Raw genomic sequence first — 16,726 nt, 5'->3', positions numbered from 1 at the left:
TCCAACAACTCAACAAAGACTACAGCTTATCTCAAATCTTTTACTAATGTATACGCAATAACTTTTTTGGATTCAAACTAGGACTCCTGCAATAGTTATGGGTGCCAGGAAAAAATAAATATTAAAAAGTTAATTTCCATCCCAACAGTCTAATTTTGAAAAAAAAAAAAAAAAAAAAAAAAACTGAAGGGTAAAATGTAAAAAAGTTAAAAGTTACGTTTTTATTTTTTTCCTCATATAGGATGTCTGAAATTAAAAGTCAGCTTTTTAACTTTTCTTCTTAATCGTTCATAATTATTGCATGGATTGTAATACCTAGCCTCGGTATTGTGCTTTGATCTAAATCTCACCTTATACACACCTCATTCCTATCTAAGCAAACATCTTCAATAAAGGATGATGAAAAATGGAAGTTTGCCTTTGTTTGGTGTGGTAGAAAAATGGGGAACAGAAAAAGGGACGGGTGGAGTTTTTCACCTAGTCCCACCGAAAACCATCCTCCCAATTTGGTAGGAAAAATGGTTGAGAAAATACTGTTTACGTATAATTTTCTATCATTTCACTTTTTTATAATAAAATAAATAAATACATATCTTACTTTTATGAATTGTGTACGCTATTTCAACACAGCATGATGCTGTTTTGACAGAAGTAAGAACAAAATCACATTTGACTAAAATGAATTTCGAACTTCATTTTGGGATAGTGTAAGTCAAAATTTTGAATATTGCTCAAATTATGGAAAATCAATGAATTTGTTAGTAACATGCTTAGGATTTGGGTTCCTAAGGGAATTCAAAAGGATTCTAGAGGGCTAAGTGAGCGTTTGGTTTCAACTGAAACCAACGTTCACGTTTTCATTTCCGCGTTTCTGTCCTTTTTTTTTTTTTTTTTTTTTTCAGCGCATGAATAGTAAATTTATTGTGCAAAGAAAAAAATTACTGTTTATGCACTGTAACAATACTGTTCACGTACTGTAGCAGCACTGTTCACGCATTAAAAATATTAAAAAAATGTCCCACAATACTTTTCACACATTTAAAAATTATTTTGCTACAATGTTTTCAGTTTTCAATTTCAGCAACAATAAACTCAATCCAAACGGACCCTAAATTTAGGACCGGAAAGCCTTAAGGGTTTGGTTTAACTTAAAAATGAAATGCAATTAATGTTTTATGTGAGATTTTGGTAGATTAAAACATAGTTAAGGCGCCGGGGAATTTCAGGTGTAACATTGGAAAATTGGAGAAAGAATAATTGATGAGGGTTCTTGAAGGAATATGCAACTAGGGTTTTGGATTGCATGTGTGAGCTTCGTTGATGATAAATCATTTGAAATCCTCTGCTCCCCTTTGAGCACTCTCATCTAATAATCGTTGATGGAAAGTTAAGGCCTGCCCCCAGCTCTGTACTTCAATCCCACGCCTTTACTACCTGGGCAATGAAAAGCAGACTAAAAAACTTTTATTGTGGTATTTTAACTCCAATAGGGTCAAGGAGCCAACGCATATTTACAAGTGGAAGCTTTCACAAGCTGTAAGGTCTACTCGTTAGAATCAAAGATGAGACAAGAAATCCAAAAGAAAACTGCAATAAATAATAATAATGTAAGCTGATTTCATCATAGGCAACAATTTTTATAAAAATACATATCTTCTTTAAGCTGCCATTCCTCCCAAATATGGAACAACAACAATGTATGAAAATAAGGACATAGCACTTGAAATGTTTATATGGACAAATGTACGTAACAATCTTTGCTCTGAATCATTGCTGCCAAAAACCTCTGAATACCTGAAATGTGTGACTGATAAAATATTAATAAAAGGAGAACAATAATATGATGAAATGAGCAAAGAGGTAATAATGTCAGCAAAACAATAAGAAACTGAGGAAAAGGCAAATACCATGTTTACACCATATGCAACCGATATACCAAGATCACATCTTTGAATGATAAGACCCTGAAGAAAAACAAAAAGGGTAGACAGAAGCAAATGGGTGGCACGTAATAAAATTAGCCACCATCTTGTATCTTGTGTTGCATTATATATAAATGATCCCTTCATTCCTCATGAAGTTGAGTGCATGAGAATGAAAAATGTGATTCTAGCAACCCAAAATGAAGGCATGTATTTCAGCCCAACTAGATACTGTGTAAAGAATGCCAGATAGCCCCTTCCAACTAGAAGACTCTCCTTCACCACATTCTTTCTGTTTCTTAACTAAGCCAGGGAACAATGGGACAAAAGAAACACCGAACTGACTTGCCACTTTTCTAAGGCTTGAACTTGACCCAATCACAATTCCTATATCTGCCTCAAGCAGACAAAGCAAGTCACCAATTGAGTCTCCAATGTAAACAGTCAAGTTCCTTCTGTCATTGCTGCAATTATTTAAAATATTCTTAAAAGCTTGAACTTTGTCAATGGGAGACTCGACCTTCTTATCAATCTCACCAGTGGAAATGGATTCTATAAAAGTGAACTCATTTGAATGTATATTCAGCTCAAGTAAATCCCCTGCTTCATAGAACAAAAGGAAAAAAAAATTATAAATAACCACATAGAGAAATCGTAGACTAAGCTAGCAACTGATAAGATGCCATATTAAAAATTAGGAAGGAGTTGGAGTTGGGGATGCTAAGTTGAATTGGAATTGTAAAAATGACAACAATACCAGAGGGTTCAATTTCCACTCAATATATCAACAATAGTCCATGTTATCGGTAGATTGTAAACACATGAAAATAGCTGACAACACAGGTAAAAATTGAAATAACCCCATTTATGATAGGATGAAGCGATAAATTGAACATCAGAAGAAAATCCAACCTGACTTGATGACCACCACTATCACCACCACCACAAAAACCATAACAACAAGAAGAAAAGAGAATGTGAAGAAACACACCTTATAAAAAATGTGTGGTGTCTCCATATGTACAAAATACCAGTAAATGCTCCATTGATTTAGCTTTATACAGTCCACAAACTAAACCTTACATTGTTTCCACATCATGCCATGTCATATTAGGAATTTACAAACCTAGGTTCTATAGAAACAAGAATTAGTGTCGTGTTTCAACATAGGAACAAGATGTCAGATGTAACAGTTCACAAAACCCCCCAGCACAGTAAAATGTAATACTTAAAAGGACAAAACTTAGGTACAATTCCTTAGGTACTGCTCCTTAGGTTCCCCTCTTAAGATTCAGCCATGTGACTACTTAACTTAAAAATATACTTCCATAGAAAAAATACACATGGCAAAATCTTAAAAGGGAAACCTAAAGTACTGTACCTAAGTCTTGCTCATACTTAAAAAAGGGTCAATGAAGACAAAGAAGAGGGAAAATGTAAAAACACTAATCATCTAATCAAAAGCTATCTCAGAATCACAAGCTCAAGCTTATTGCGGGGAAGCTCAATGATATCAATGTATGCACCACATAATAGAACAAAGCTGTACTACATTCCAAGCCTTGATTTTGCTATGCCCACCAGAATCCTTTCCAATGACTATTTATTTTCTTTCTTTGATAGGTAAGTTACGCACACGCTTAGTGAATCTTGAACCCACAACATCATCCTCCACCTTATTCTTACAAGGGGAGGAGGCGTAATTTGAGCTAGAGCTCTTTGGTTCAATGACCAAAGTTCTAGCGCAATTCCTTCCATCATCCATCTTACACACCCAAAGGGATGTAAATTAAACATCTAAAGAAAATTACATATATATATATATATATATATTTTTACATATATATATCTAAAGAAAATTTCACACACACACACACATATATACATATATTTGGTTGGTAAGTTGTACACACACCCTGTGGGTCTTGAACCCAAGACCTCACTCTCCACCTAGCACTTGCAAGGGGAGGAGGTGGCAGTTGGGCAAGATAAACCCTTAACTACCTCTAATTTACAAATCCTACATGACAGCTATGCAAACCCATCTTTCTACCAGGAAAACTTATCCCAAAGTTGTTTTACTTCCCCTTGGCTGCATGACAGGGATCGCTCTTCACTTTAACGAGGGTTACTGAGGGGTTTCTTATCTACATCTTTCATAGAGTTTTTTTTTTTTTTTTTTTTTGGATAAGCAACAAAAAAAATTTATTAAGAAGAAATCAGACAAAGTACCCTGGGAGTGTACTCAGTGAGAAGAACAATCAATTCAAATTACAAAGCTCAAACATATCTAAAAGAGAAAGAAGCAGGAGAATTAAATGTGACACTCTAATCTAATAAAGTACAAAAGAAAAGTGCTTAAAGATAAAGAATAGTCCGTTCACATCCCTCAAATTTTCTAGCATTCCATTCTCGCCAAAGGCACCAAATAATGCAATGTGGCACTGCCTTCCAGAAGGCTATATTTCTATGCCCTTCCAAAAGAACCCTGTGAAGCTGCAAACATATCAATAACTCTCTTCGGCATAACCCATTGAAGCCCAAACAAACAGCAAGTCTTTCATAGAGTTTTTGATTTTTGAGGTCATCTTTGTATGAAAACAAATGTTCACACTTCCAAACTTCTGTACAACATTACATACTTCACATTTGCAAATTTCAGAGCGCCAACAAAACTTTCACAATTTTTTCCTGATAGATAACCCCTAAATAAAATTTTTGATAAGACCCCTGAAATAAAATTTTAAGACATGGACAAGATAATCCTTGGTGACATGTATATAAAGGTATATCATGGGCTCTTGCTAAGACAAACAAACAAAATATATCTCAAAGGAAAAAACTCAATCTTTTTACACATGCAAAGCAATATAGGAGTCAGACAATCCTATCAAAAGATCAAGTAAGCAACTCAACTGACTTCAGACTTGAATATAAGCATCAGAGGAATAAAACCATCAGTAAAGTATTACATGAGACTCTAATTTCCAAAGCATATAATTTCAGACCTAATATATATGCAAAGAATATCATATTCAAAGATTCTAATAGGTAAGGACATACCTGATGAAAAAGCTGACCTAATGAGATCACCACACCAACAGTATGAAAGTACATGGACATTTGCATTCAAATTTACATTCTTTACAACTTTCTGAAAGAAAGTAGTACAACCATCTTGAAGAATAAGACGTTCACCAGCTCGTTTTATGTCTTCATGATTTAGACCCTTCAGTACCCCAGACTCTATTACTCTATCATTTGCCCTTTTCTCAAAATCCGAGAGTTGTTCAAGTGCTTTTCGTAGATCTTCATACTTGAATTTATCAACTGCAAAGACACAGAAATTGAAAGCCAAAAATATATATGAGCAATCAAATTCAGGCAAATGCTTCCAAGAAAGTTTTCAAAATTTTAAACAAAGAATTCATACATCAGTTTGTCTTTGTTTTTTGGAGAATTGCAGAAAAACAAAACAAAACAAAATCTTGTACTGGGAAAAAAATACTGGACTTTATATTATGGATTTTATTAGGGATATTATCATCACTTTACACAAAGAGAAACTTAAATGAATATAAAGAATATCCAAGTAAGCCCTTGATATATATATATATATATATATATGCAAAGTGTGAACCTCTCTTTCTCTCCTTTTTCATTTTTAAGACCATGTCATCCCCAAGAAGAGCACAAATATTTTACTAACATATAACTCTCAAAGGCAAAAATTCTTCTGCAAAGTTATTTTCTTTAAAACAAAGATACCCATAAAGTATCACACAATAAATGCAGTAAGATATTAAACCTTTCTCAGGGGGCATAATGCTTTCTATGCATTGCTCAAACTCTTCTGTGTACTGCCTGGAAAGAAGGCCCCATGTGTTCCTAAGATCAGCTGATGACATCCGAGCAAGTTGATTTTCAGGTTGAATCTGATCAGATTTTGGCACTGTTACTATTGCAATTTCTGCCAAAATGGCAGAGGAATCAACAACAGTGCACGTCAGATCAAAATCAGAAAATAGCATAAGGCGGTCCTCTGCAGGGTTATGCTGTTTGGTCAGAGGAACAACAGTGGGCTGAACAACTGGCTGAGCAGAGAACAAGTCTATTTCTAGTTTCATGGCTTGGTGATAGAGCTTTTCAATGATGTCAAGCTCTTCTCCTGTCAAAGACACACTAAGTTTATCGAGCAAGTCTTCAGTTTGCACAGCTGATGCCTAAATTCAAAGATAACAATAGTTGAGTTGTTGATGTAAAGAAGACCATTTAAGTAATGTATTTTCCTCTGAGACTGTAGTCAGCAAAGGGTAACCCGATTAAAATAAGATACCAATGAAAAGCTCACAGCTCCAAAGGGTGACGGACCTGAAAACCTTCAGACGAATAATTTTCAATCCACTTCCTGTAAGGGTGACTGCCTTCATAAAGATCTAAAAGTGCCTCCAACTCCTTCCCCAGATAGGCATACAACCTCATGCATGGTGTCATGGCACCCAGAGTGTATGCAGCAACTTTTGTCTTTTCAAAAGGAGTTGCAAGTTTACCAGGACCTTTTACTCCTTCCACTTTCCCAGAGGCTGTTGCCAACAAGAAATCTGTGTACTTCACTGTTGCAGAGTTAACAGAGCTCTCTTTTGCAAGGTCTGAACCCCATTCCTGTATAAGCCATACATTCAGACATTGAAGACAATAACTTAGGTAGTGAAGAGAGACAGCAAGAGAGATTTATATGCGAACAAAACGGGAATTTATGACATAATTTTATAGACAAGAATTTGAAATTCCATAACATTTGATGGGAAAAATCCATCATTTGGAAGATCCAATAGTTAGTAGAGCCAGTATTCTTGAATAAATTGAGATGTTTGAGTAAGTGCAAGAATTGGAGCACATATCACTAATTACTTCAGAAGAGTTGGATGGGCACAGCAGCACTTGAATTAGAAATGCCCCGTTTGGGAAGAACATTTCTTCTATAAAACATATCCCAATGCACCATCTTTGTGCTTCTTTGAAAAAAAAAAATTCACACACAATTCCAAGAAAAAAGAGAGGAAAGAATGGGAAGTATGTAAGAGAAATAATAAGCTTCTATCACATGCTCTAACAATTGTTCAAGAATTTATGGACAATATACAAACAGGGATCCCGTCCATGAGAAATCAATATTAGGATGTAGAGAAATCAATGTTAAGATTTTTTACTTTTTTTATTTTATATTATAGGAATATTATTTTTTAAATGAGAGACGAGTTCGAGTAGAATTGAATTGCAAAAAAGAATACATGTGACCAACCTTGACTAGTCTATTAAGAATCCATAGCTAACCCGAAATTGTTGTGACTAACGCTTGGTTAGTTGGTTGTATTGAGATAATTAATCCTATTACCTCAAGCCTTTCACTTAGGTCAAATGTAGGTTGCAAACCTCCAATCAGATTAGTCAACTAAGGAAAATTAATTCAGAACATTTTCTTCTCTTAAGAAGTTCTAAGCTTGAAATGGTCCACGGAAAATGTCACATTACCAAGCTCTGTATATATAATTATTTCCTGTCTTTGTTTCAGCAGGAAAATAATTAGAGAGCACTGGAGTATGTGAGAAGCATCCTCTCTCAGATGTTTCCCTTGTTATTCTACTTCTACTTAATGCACATCTATGTTCCAATAAATTACAAGGCACCTTTGCCTCTATATTTCTAACCCTTAAAAATTGCTTTCAGATTTGTTATGTAAAAGTAAATTATTCAACAAGGAGAATCTGCATCAAATTTTGCACCAAATCATGTGTATAATTCTTAAATATATGGGCCAAAGCTTCTTCACAGGGAAAATATAATACCACAAAAATCACACTTTATGTTTTCCAAAATAACTTTTTGGTTAGATATGCCTTCCCAACTTGATTGCCCCACCATCAAACTTTGATATACCGCACAGTCAAGAATAGCAACAAGCTCACAAAGAACCCATTTTTATCAAACCATGTTGACCAATTTGCCAACTTATATCAGCCACAATTTAATTACGAGAAGTTACAAACCTAGGGCCCCCAATATGCTGAATCAGCCATCAAATAAATAGAGTCCTAAGAGTAATGTTCACATATACTGTTTCTTTTTCTTTTTCTTTTTTTTTTCGGTGAGGGGGGGGGGGGGGGGAGGTTGGTTCTTTATCCTAAGATTAAACCCCTAATTCCAGATCCACTTTCAAAAACCATGATATGAAAATGGAAATGTCCATGCTATTAATACAAAAGAATAGAACCCTCTATAAGATTTACAACAGCAATAGTTCAACAAAAGCTCTAAAACCACTTTTTATCTCCTCTATATTTCCCACACTCGCAAAACTAGAACCTAATATAACTATCCATCTAGTTAAATCTATCATATTTTAACAACCAAAACACAATGAAAACATAATGAATAAGATTTGGCCTCCAATTTTCTTTTGTTAACCTACATTTCTTGGCAATTGAGCGGATCATAGACAGAATAAGATAAGGTTTATTTTACCTGTACAAATGAATTATGCATTTTCAGCTCCTCTAGAACTGCCTTCCTCAATTCAGAGATCGAAATTTTTGCATCATCATCATCCGCACACTCTTCTGCTAACTCATACCTATAATCAGTGAAAAGATATAAAAAAATAATAATAATAATACTATAAAATAAAAGAGACATAAATATCCAACAAATATATAGCCCAACCCTCCAGTCCTCAATAAAAACGGGGCAAAAAACAGATAAAGAGTTATGCAGGCATTTAGAATGTTACTAAGACTAAAACTAACCTCAATTAGTAGAGGTACATATTTTAAAACCTACATTTGGTTGCAGAGAAAAACTAACAAAAAGAATTGGGGGAATGAAACTTAATATCATATGGTTTAAGTCAACTTAAACAATTCTAACTCAACCACATAAACCTATCAATCAAATTATTTAGTTGAGATTTAACATTACTTATCCTGAACCTCATACAATGAATATCCTATCATTTGATCTTTTCTTTAATTTTCCCACCTTTCCTCAGCAGGAGAGCATAAAATTCAAAAAAAGTTCATCTTTTCCTACACTTTCTCAGCAACCAAACTAGAGGAATAAATAATATAAAAAAATAAAATAAAAAATAAAAATAAAAACTAACATGTTTACTCATATACTCAGGAATGGGCATAGGTGAATTAATTTCAAAACCCCTTTTTTTTCAAAGCAAAACATTCTGAATTTGTGATTCTCTAAGTGATATAAGATATATATGTAGATTCATACCCTCACTTCATTGTGTTTTGCTAAATTTTGTTGCAACCAAACAGATCCCAAAAATGAATATTTAGATGATCATGCCTAAAAAAAGCAATTACATGGAAGAGCGCAAGTCTTTAATCAATCTGTAGATCTTTTTACACAAATCATTTAGAATATTATATTCGTAATGTTAATTTCCTCATCTCCCCCATACCCCCTATGTAAATTAAATTACATATTCCGAACTTTTTCCTCAAAGCCAATAAAAAATTAAATATATTGATGCACTAGACTCTTTGTCATTAATGTCTTATTCGGTTATTGAATCAAATTGACTATTTTAGCTCAGTGCTAAAGTTACACCATCTTTTCCTACACTTTCTCAACAACCAAACAAGGGAAAAATTTTCCAGCAACAGAATGGGTACCGAACAAATCTAAATGTGAATATAGTTCCACGCCATCTAAAATCAGCTATTATTCCTTATTTTAATTTATAAGTTTTTCTTTAGATAATTCAATAGTTGGAGATGGGGGAATTTGAACCCTAGATGTCTCCAACAGAAACACAAGGAGGTGTCAACCAGTTTAGCTCAAAGCTCATGACAGTTATTATTCCTAATTTGGTGGAATATAATTTTTAAATAACTTGGTACCATATACACCCTTGGATTCAAGGAAATTAAGCAACTATTTGGGTTAGCTACTTGAAAATGAATGTTTTGAAAAAACAGAAATTTCAAAATATGAGATTTGAAAATGTGAGTTCTATTAACACACTTGAGCATTTGGTAAAATTTGTGAATAGTTCTATTGCTGTAAAAAATTATGATTCAAAAAAATAGCTTTGCTTTATAATGGTGTTCTTTAAAAGCATGCCATGAGCTACAATTTTAAAACAATCATTTTATCTTGTTTTTAAAAACACAATTTTCTAAAAAATGCAAAGACAAATGCCAAAGTTTTCTGCATTATCATTTAAAAATTGCTAGTTTTCCCCCAAGAGATCGGGGACCAAACAGGCTCTATGTATATAAAAGAAAGTAATAAACTTCATTGAACCTTAAAATAAGAAAGTACAATGAAAACAAGGCACATAGGCAGAGTGCTATAAAGACAATACAAAATAGAAACTCAGGATCTACATTTGAACTATTAAATGGATCAGCACCATTTCAAGGAAACCCCAATATGCTCAATTCTTATTTGATTGACCATCCCATTACATCAAATGGGCAAGTAGTACTTCCCAAAAGCTTAATTATACAGTAAACTTACTAAAACTCCATTTCATTTCAAATACAAATAAAGCAATCAGCAATCAGGATTCCACAACGATATATTATTCCACTCTTTCACAGTTAGTTCTTTTTCTTCTTTACCACACTTTCCTCGCAACCCAAACACACCCCACAGATTCAAAATCCAATAAACCCAATTCCATTATCACATTTTCCTACAAACCAAACAGAACCACATGAGAAAAAGTCCCCCCAAACAAACAATATATAATCATATTACTAAATCAAGCTTTGCAACCAAAATAGAAACAACAAAAGAGGAGAGAATTCGATTAACCATTCCATTGCATCAAATGGGAAAGTAAGTATAATCCAATTCAAACCCAATTCCACACTCACATTTTCCCACCAACCAAACAGACCCACATACCAAAAAAGCTCCCAAATACAAAATAAATAAATAAAAAATCAATGATATAACCAAATCAATGAAAATTAAAAAAAGGAAAAGGACTCACGCTTGAGCAAAAGCGCGGAGAAAGTAGACATCTTGAGCGATGTAATGGCGGAAAGTCTCGACACTGAGATTCCCAGAAGCCAAACAGAGAACGAAAGGCGTGTAGAGAGCGAGCACCGATTCTCTGCGGAACTTGATCCAGGATCGTTTGGCCAGACCCACCTCGGAGTCCACTGCCGCCACGGACTTTGCTGAAGGATGAGGAGGGATCGCCATTGAAGTTGGCGAGTTGTTGAATCGAGAAGAGGAGAGGAGGCGAGTTGAGAGGTAGTGAGGAAGAAGGGGTTTGATTGGGGCTTTTAGGGAGAAGAGGAAGCGCATCAGACACAGAGAGAGAGAGAGAGAGAGAGAAGAGTAGTGAATAGGTGAATAGTACTGAATGTTGAAATTTTAGGTGCCAATGTGAGACATTGAAATACAAGTACACGATGTTTACCTTGCTAATCAACTAATGCTGTGTGCTGTGTAGGATCTTTCTTCGAAAGCAGTTAAGAGTGGTATTATGGTTACACGTGCCTTAGTAGAGAAGTCATTTTGGTTCCCCCTCTAACTATTATTTTTTTTATGATAAAGTTTGGTTACAAATTTAATTATAGGTAAGACCATAACTAGAATTTTAAGAATGAAGAGACCAAAGTAATAATATATACTAACTTTATCGCACGCTTTGCACGTGTAATGAGACTTTTTTTATTTTATTTTGAGTTTAATGTAATTTTTCAATTTGAATTTATTTATTGTTAGAGAGGTTATACTAGAAGGGAATTTTAAGAAACTAAAATTTAGGATTTGGCATTGAGTAAACGGTTGGGTTTAGTGTGTGCTAGTTTTTAGGAAAAAATATATCAAACGTGTGTGAGATATATTTAAATAAAGAGTGTGCTAATTTTTAGGAAAAAAAATTTCTCTGGTAGTTTTTTTTTTTTAATTTTGTTGAATTATAATTTTAACCCCATTTTTTATTTTTTAAGAATAAGAATTATCTGTATCAAAAAAAAAAAAGAATAAGAATTATCTAATTAGATTATGGGTATTTTTGATAGTCAAAGCTAGCTTTCTAAATCCTCTTAATATATAGAAATAATATATAGAGATAAAATCTATCCCATTTAAGAGTGTAACATGGAAATTATGTGAAAATTTTGGGGCCCATCCATATATATTTTTAAGATTTAATTAAATTTAGGGTAATTTTTAATTATTGATAATTTTGGGAGGGCTAAAGCTCCCTCAAGTTAAGGAGTAGTTTAGCCCTTAGTATATTTGTCAAAATTTACATCTAATATAAAGCTATTGCGTAGAGTTGTAGCCATTAGCCACGATCAAGTTTGTAGCCAAATTTTGTCTATTGGTAAATAGGTTTATTATATGGGAAAATTTTATCTCTCTCTCTTTAAGCCCATTAATTCACTGTTAGAAAAAATGGTTTTGCATCTCATGCAAAACACATAGCGGAAGCAACAAACACGGATTTACTTCATTCATGAGAGATAACATGTAACCTTGAATTCTAGAACAAAAAATAGAAAGCGTACCTTGATGCAGTGAAATTCAAAACCAAGACTTGATAATACCTCTAATCAATATCCTAATTCCACATGGTGCCCGAGAAGAGTGATCTCTCAATCAATCTTTATGTACGTTGATTCTCAAAGAAAGTTCTTCTTCTTCTTCTTGTAGAGAAAAATTGTTTTCTTTTCTTTTCACCATACGTACATTCTAACTACCTTGATAGTTTCTTTATTTAATAACTCTTATTAAATAAAAACTGATTATCTAATTGGGTTAGCCTTTTGGGCCTGCCCAATTGGGTTTTAGTTTGTGGTTTAAGATAAGACTAAAGGGAACAAATAAGACTCTAACTCCAATGGGTTTTGAATTTATCTGTCAACTCTTTACAAGTCTAAAGTTACCATTAATTATATTTAATACTACTATATAAATATAATTGCACTCTAAGCCTTATTAATAGATTATATCCCAAGACTCCAATGATATCATTTGACCCCTCCATGAAATATCCATAGTAAACAAGGTTATAATGAACTATCACTTTGTAAACTACTATTTTATCCTTGAGTACCCAGTTTAATCTTTTAGTTATTCATATTTATTGAAATCCGATTTCAATAAATATAAACTTTAGTAACTCCTTACTAAAGTGGGAGCCCTAAATAAGCAGTTTTCATTAAACTTATTTTAAGGGAATATTTCGTGTCTCTATAAAAAAAAAAATTATGGATTCCATCTTAAGAATATGTGTTCCCTAAACACTACAAGTGGTTACCCAACATACTAAGGTTTTGACCGTCAATATTAGATCCCACTCCTAATATATCAAAGTAACCTACATTTCAGTTTATTATCCTCTCAGGATTGAGAGTCTATGAAATTAGAAGTCGTGAAATTAATCATTCAGATGACAGTTGTTGATTGAATAATTAATCTCACAGCGGTCCAGTTCAACATGTCTTAACACTTAAGACACGTCGACACGTCAACACATCAACTAGAAGTTTCACTTCCATGATCAAGACAAACCATTTTAGTTGATGTGTTATAATCTTCGCAGATGAAATGCCCAAGTTCATCACCAACTACGAACTATGTTTTGAGTTTACAAGAAACTTGTGATTTATATTTTCTATGACTAATTCACATAAATCACATACAATACATCTCAATGACTATGATAATGTCTCATTAGTTCATTTACAAATAGTCTCATATAATTAAATAATTTAATTATTTATGACATACCAATAAATAAACCCCAACATTCACCACTTGAGTACCACCTTAAAGAATTTTCTTTAAGTTTTTTTATAAAGAAGTTTCTTCTAAATTTAGTTAAGGAGTAATGTTTATATTTCATTTCTATTTCAGTTTTCAAAATAATATATTTTTCATTTTTATTTCCTATAATAGTAATTTTGTTTTTGAAATAATAGTTTTTGAGTTCATTAACATGTCATTTGGTGACGTTGGTTTTTCTTCCGTGAAAAATTTTGTCATTGTCGAATTAAAAATAAATAATATATCATCTCAAATCTTACTCTCTTTTTTTTTTTTTTTGGGATCAAAGTGTAAATTTTGGAAGTGGAAAGGGTCGGTTTATATTCATGAATTGGAGGGCATCTTCATACTTTTGTAAAAGGATTGGGGTCTAAGTGTATATTGGGGAAAGATATGGGGTTGATGTTTGTGTGGATTTTATTTGTATAATGGGGCTAAGTTGGTTCCTTATGATTCTTGGATCGGGCTTGTCATTAAGAGAATGGGCTGGTATGTGGGTCCAAAGTGAGTTGAGTGTGTGTTATTTCTGATTAGGCCTAATTTCGGATTGGGCTTGGGTATAAGTAAGTGAAGGTTTTGGTCTTAGGTGATTGGCCGGGTCACATGGGTTGTTTCTGGGATTTTCAGGTTTTCTTTGGGTGGTTGAGGGGGTGATTTTTGGGTTGTAGAAGGGCTGGGATTTTCAGGTAGGGGGTTTTTCTTTCTACCAAGGGAGTGCCTCTATAAGCTGCTAATCATTATTTTTGGAAATAGAAGAAAAATAGGGTTTAAATAACAGGATCTTAGAGGCTATTTGGATTGGGTGGAAACTGATATATATAACTCAGTTTCCATCACCAATAATCCAAACATCGTGGGACCCATAGAAAAAGGTATGTTTTCCATAAAAAATTATACCATTTTTCGACAAATAAAAAACAAATTAGGTAAATTCTTTCATTCAATGATATCTTGTTCAAACTAGGTTCGATTTTTGCCTATAAGTAGTCAAATTTGACAACATTTCATGGTCTTAAATTAAGTTAATTAAAAAAAATTGACTTGATTTCTAATAAATCACATGTATGACCGGATATAAATAATGGAATTAGTCTAATAAAACATGGAAAAATTCCACACACACTTGATCCCAATAAAAATAGCGACATGTAAGGCTTTTTTTGGATTTCCTCGAACTGAGTTAACAAATCCTAGTTTTGTTAACTCATAACCCAAAATCAGTGGGGCCCACGGGTAGCATGCTTGTTTGGATGAATTTCCAAACCATTAACTCAATGATGATATCTCATAATTTTAAGTGATGGGTGAGCAATTTTGAAAACACGATAAGACTATTTTCAAGTTAAGAGTTTGAAGTTATTAGTGGCAGTTTTGTAAATTTCCAATAAACACGAGTCCCACAGCAGTGTCTTGTCTCATCACTATAGGCTTTTGTGAGCAACGGATATTTTTCCTTATTACTTTCCCAACCACCAAACCACACTCTTCTTCATCACTTTCCCTTTTCCTTTCTCCCAATGCTATGTGGGACCCAGTGAATGATAGAAATGTGGGTTTTTGAATTTGAAATAGCTTTGAAAATCTTCAGCCAAACGAGCGTGAGAGTGAGTTATGAGTTTTATTGAGATTTGAGTTAGAGTTGTGAGATATTGGGATATGAATTTAAGTGAAGAGATTTGAGTTATGAGTGTTGAGACTTGGATATGAGTGAGTGGCAAACCAAACATGGCCTAATCTATGAGATTCAGATAAATCCTCCAATTAAACTAACATGCAATTCTTAAGGGAATTATTAGCATAAAAAGGAACCAAAGTGACCATTTATGGATCAATCTTCTATGGAAATCACATTAGAATTCTTAAAGTTTGTTTTCCATAGAAATTATACCCTTTTCTGACAAATAAAATACAAATTAGGTAAATTCTTTCATTCAATGATATCTCATTCAAACTAGGTTTGTTTTTTGCCTATAAGTAGTCAAATTTGATGAAATTTCATGGTCTTAAATATGGTACCAAAATTATTCCAATCACATGGTCAAATTTCAGTTAAAACTCAACTAGATTTAGTTAAGCACATAAAAAATTGATAAAAAATCAACAACAAAATATGGGGTTCAACAATCAAAACCATGAAATCTTTTAATTTAGACCTAAAATTTCTAAAGTGTGTTTCCACAGAAATTATACCCTTTTTCGACAAATAAAATACAAATTAGGTAAATTTTTTCATTTAATGATATCTCATTCAAACTAGGTTCGATTTTTGCCTATAAGTAGTCAAATTTGACGAAATTTCATGGTCTTAAATATGGTACCAAAATTATTCCAGCCACATGGTCAAATTTTAGTTAAAACTCAACTAGATTTAGTTAAGCACATAAAAATTTGATAAAAATCAACAAAAAATGGGGTTCAACAATTAAAACCATGAAATCTTTTAATTTAGAGCTAAAATTTCTATCCAAATTCAAGGTCGGACAAATACAATATCAACAAAACCTTTGGAGATGCCTAAAACCCATAACTCCCATATGCTTTGGTCTAACAAATTCTTCAAGCTTGTCCTAAGGATTCTTCTTTACTCCCTTTGTTGACCCTATCAAAATTTATTCACCATTGTAATTTTTTATTTTTATTTTATTTTTATTTTTATTTTTTTTATACAAGATAGAATTCTACTCTAGCCTAATCTAAGTGTATATGTGTTTGAAGCTCCCTCCTGAAGACTTGAACCTCGGTCCTTGCCTCCCACACCCCACAAGCACTTATACTTATAGAGTGACCATCGCACCAAGGGTGTGCGGTGGTTATTCACCATTGTATTAGTTCTTTGTATAAAGTTTGAGGGAGTTTGAAACAACCAATGATATAAGTGGGGATAGTGCTACTATAATGATCATTAACTTGCACACTACCATTGATTGCAATCATTCTTTCTAGCCTTGAAACTTCTTCAATGTCATCTCCTTTGTAATTTGGAAAGCTAC

At 33.3% G+C, this 16,726-nt stretch overlaps 1 protein-coding gene across 3 annotated transcripts; it reads right to left on the bottom strand.

Annotated features, from left to right (window-relative positions):
- Positions 1 to 1,565: 1,565 nt before the first annotated feature.
- Positions 1,566 to 11,388, bottom strand: LOC115980123 (bifunctional TH2 protein, mitochondrial-like). 3 transcript variants are annotated; one of them, XM_031102404.1, is made up of 7 exons: positions 10,942 to 11,388; positions 8,445 to 8,553; positions 6,294 to 6,584; positions 5,731 to 6,145; positions 4,986 to 5,252; positions 1,908 to 2,525; positions 1,566 to 1,807 (listed from the first exon to the last, which is right to left on the bottom strand). In XM_031102404.1, exons 1-6 carry the CDS (start codon positions 11,259 to 11,261, stop codon positions 2,110 to 2,112), a joined length of 1,818 nt encoding a protein of 605 aa, XP_030958264.1. In that variant the 5' UTR covers positions 11,262 to 11,388; the 3' UTR covers positions 1,566 to 1,807; positions 1,908 to 2,109. The 3 variants fall into 3 exon arrangements, with proteins under 3 accessions (XP_030958264.1, XP_030958263.1, XP_030958265.1); XM_031102403.1 differs by having other exon boundaries at positions 1,566 to 1,794; XM_031102405.1 differs by having other exon boundaries at positions 1,566 to 1,794; positions 1,908 to 2,522; positions 10,942 to 11,387.
- Positions 11,389 to 16,726: the final 5,338 nt, after the last annotated feature.

The sequence above is a fragment of the Quercus lobata genome, chromosome 3 (genome assembly GCF_001633185.2).
Source record: "Quercus lobata isolate SW786 chromosome 3, ValleyOak3.0 Primary Assembly, whole genome shotgun sequence".
NCBI lineage: Eukaryota > Viridiplantae > Streptophyta > Magnoliopsida > Fagales > Fagaceae > Quercus > Quercus lobata.
The sequence above is the reverse complement of the archived record's forward strand: the minus strand, read 5'-3'. Positions and strand labels throughout refer to the sequence as shown.

Excerpts from the sequence above, each read along its gene's own strand:
- LOC115980123 (XM_031102404.1), bottom strand. The coding sequence starts at position 11,261 with ATGCGCTTCCTCTTCTCCCTAAAAGCCCCAATCAAACCCCTTCTTCCT. Across the intron at positions 8,554-10,941 it reads CTCCGCGCTTTTGCTCAAGC|GTATGAGTTAGCAGAAGAGT; the intron begins GTGAGTCCTTTT and ends CACTGATTATAG. Across the intron at positions 6,585-8,444 it reads TGCATAATTCATTTGTACAG|GAATGGGGTTCAGACCTTGC; the intron begins GTAAAATAAACC and ends TGGCTTATACAG.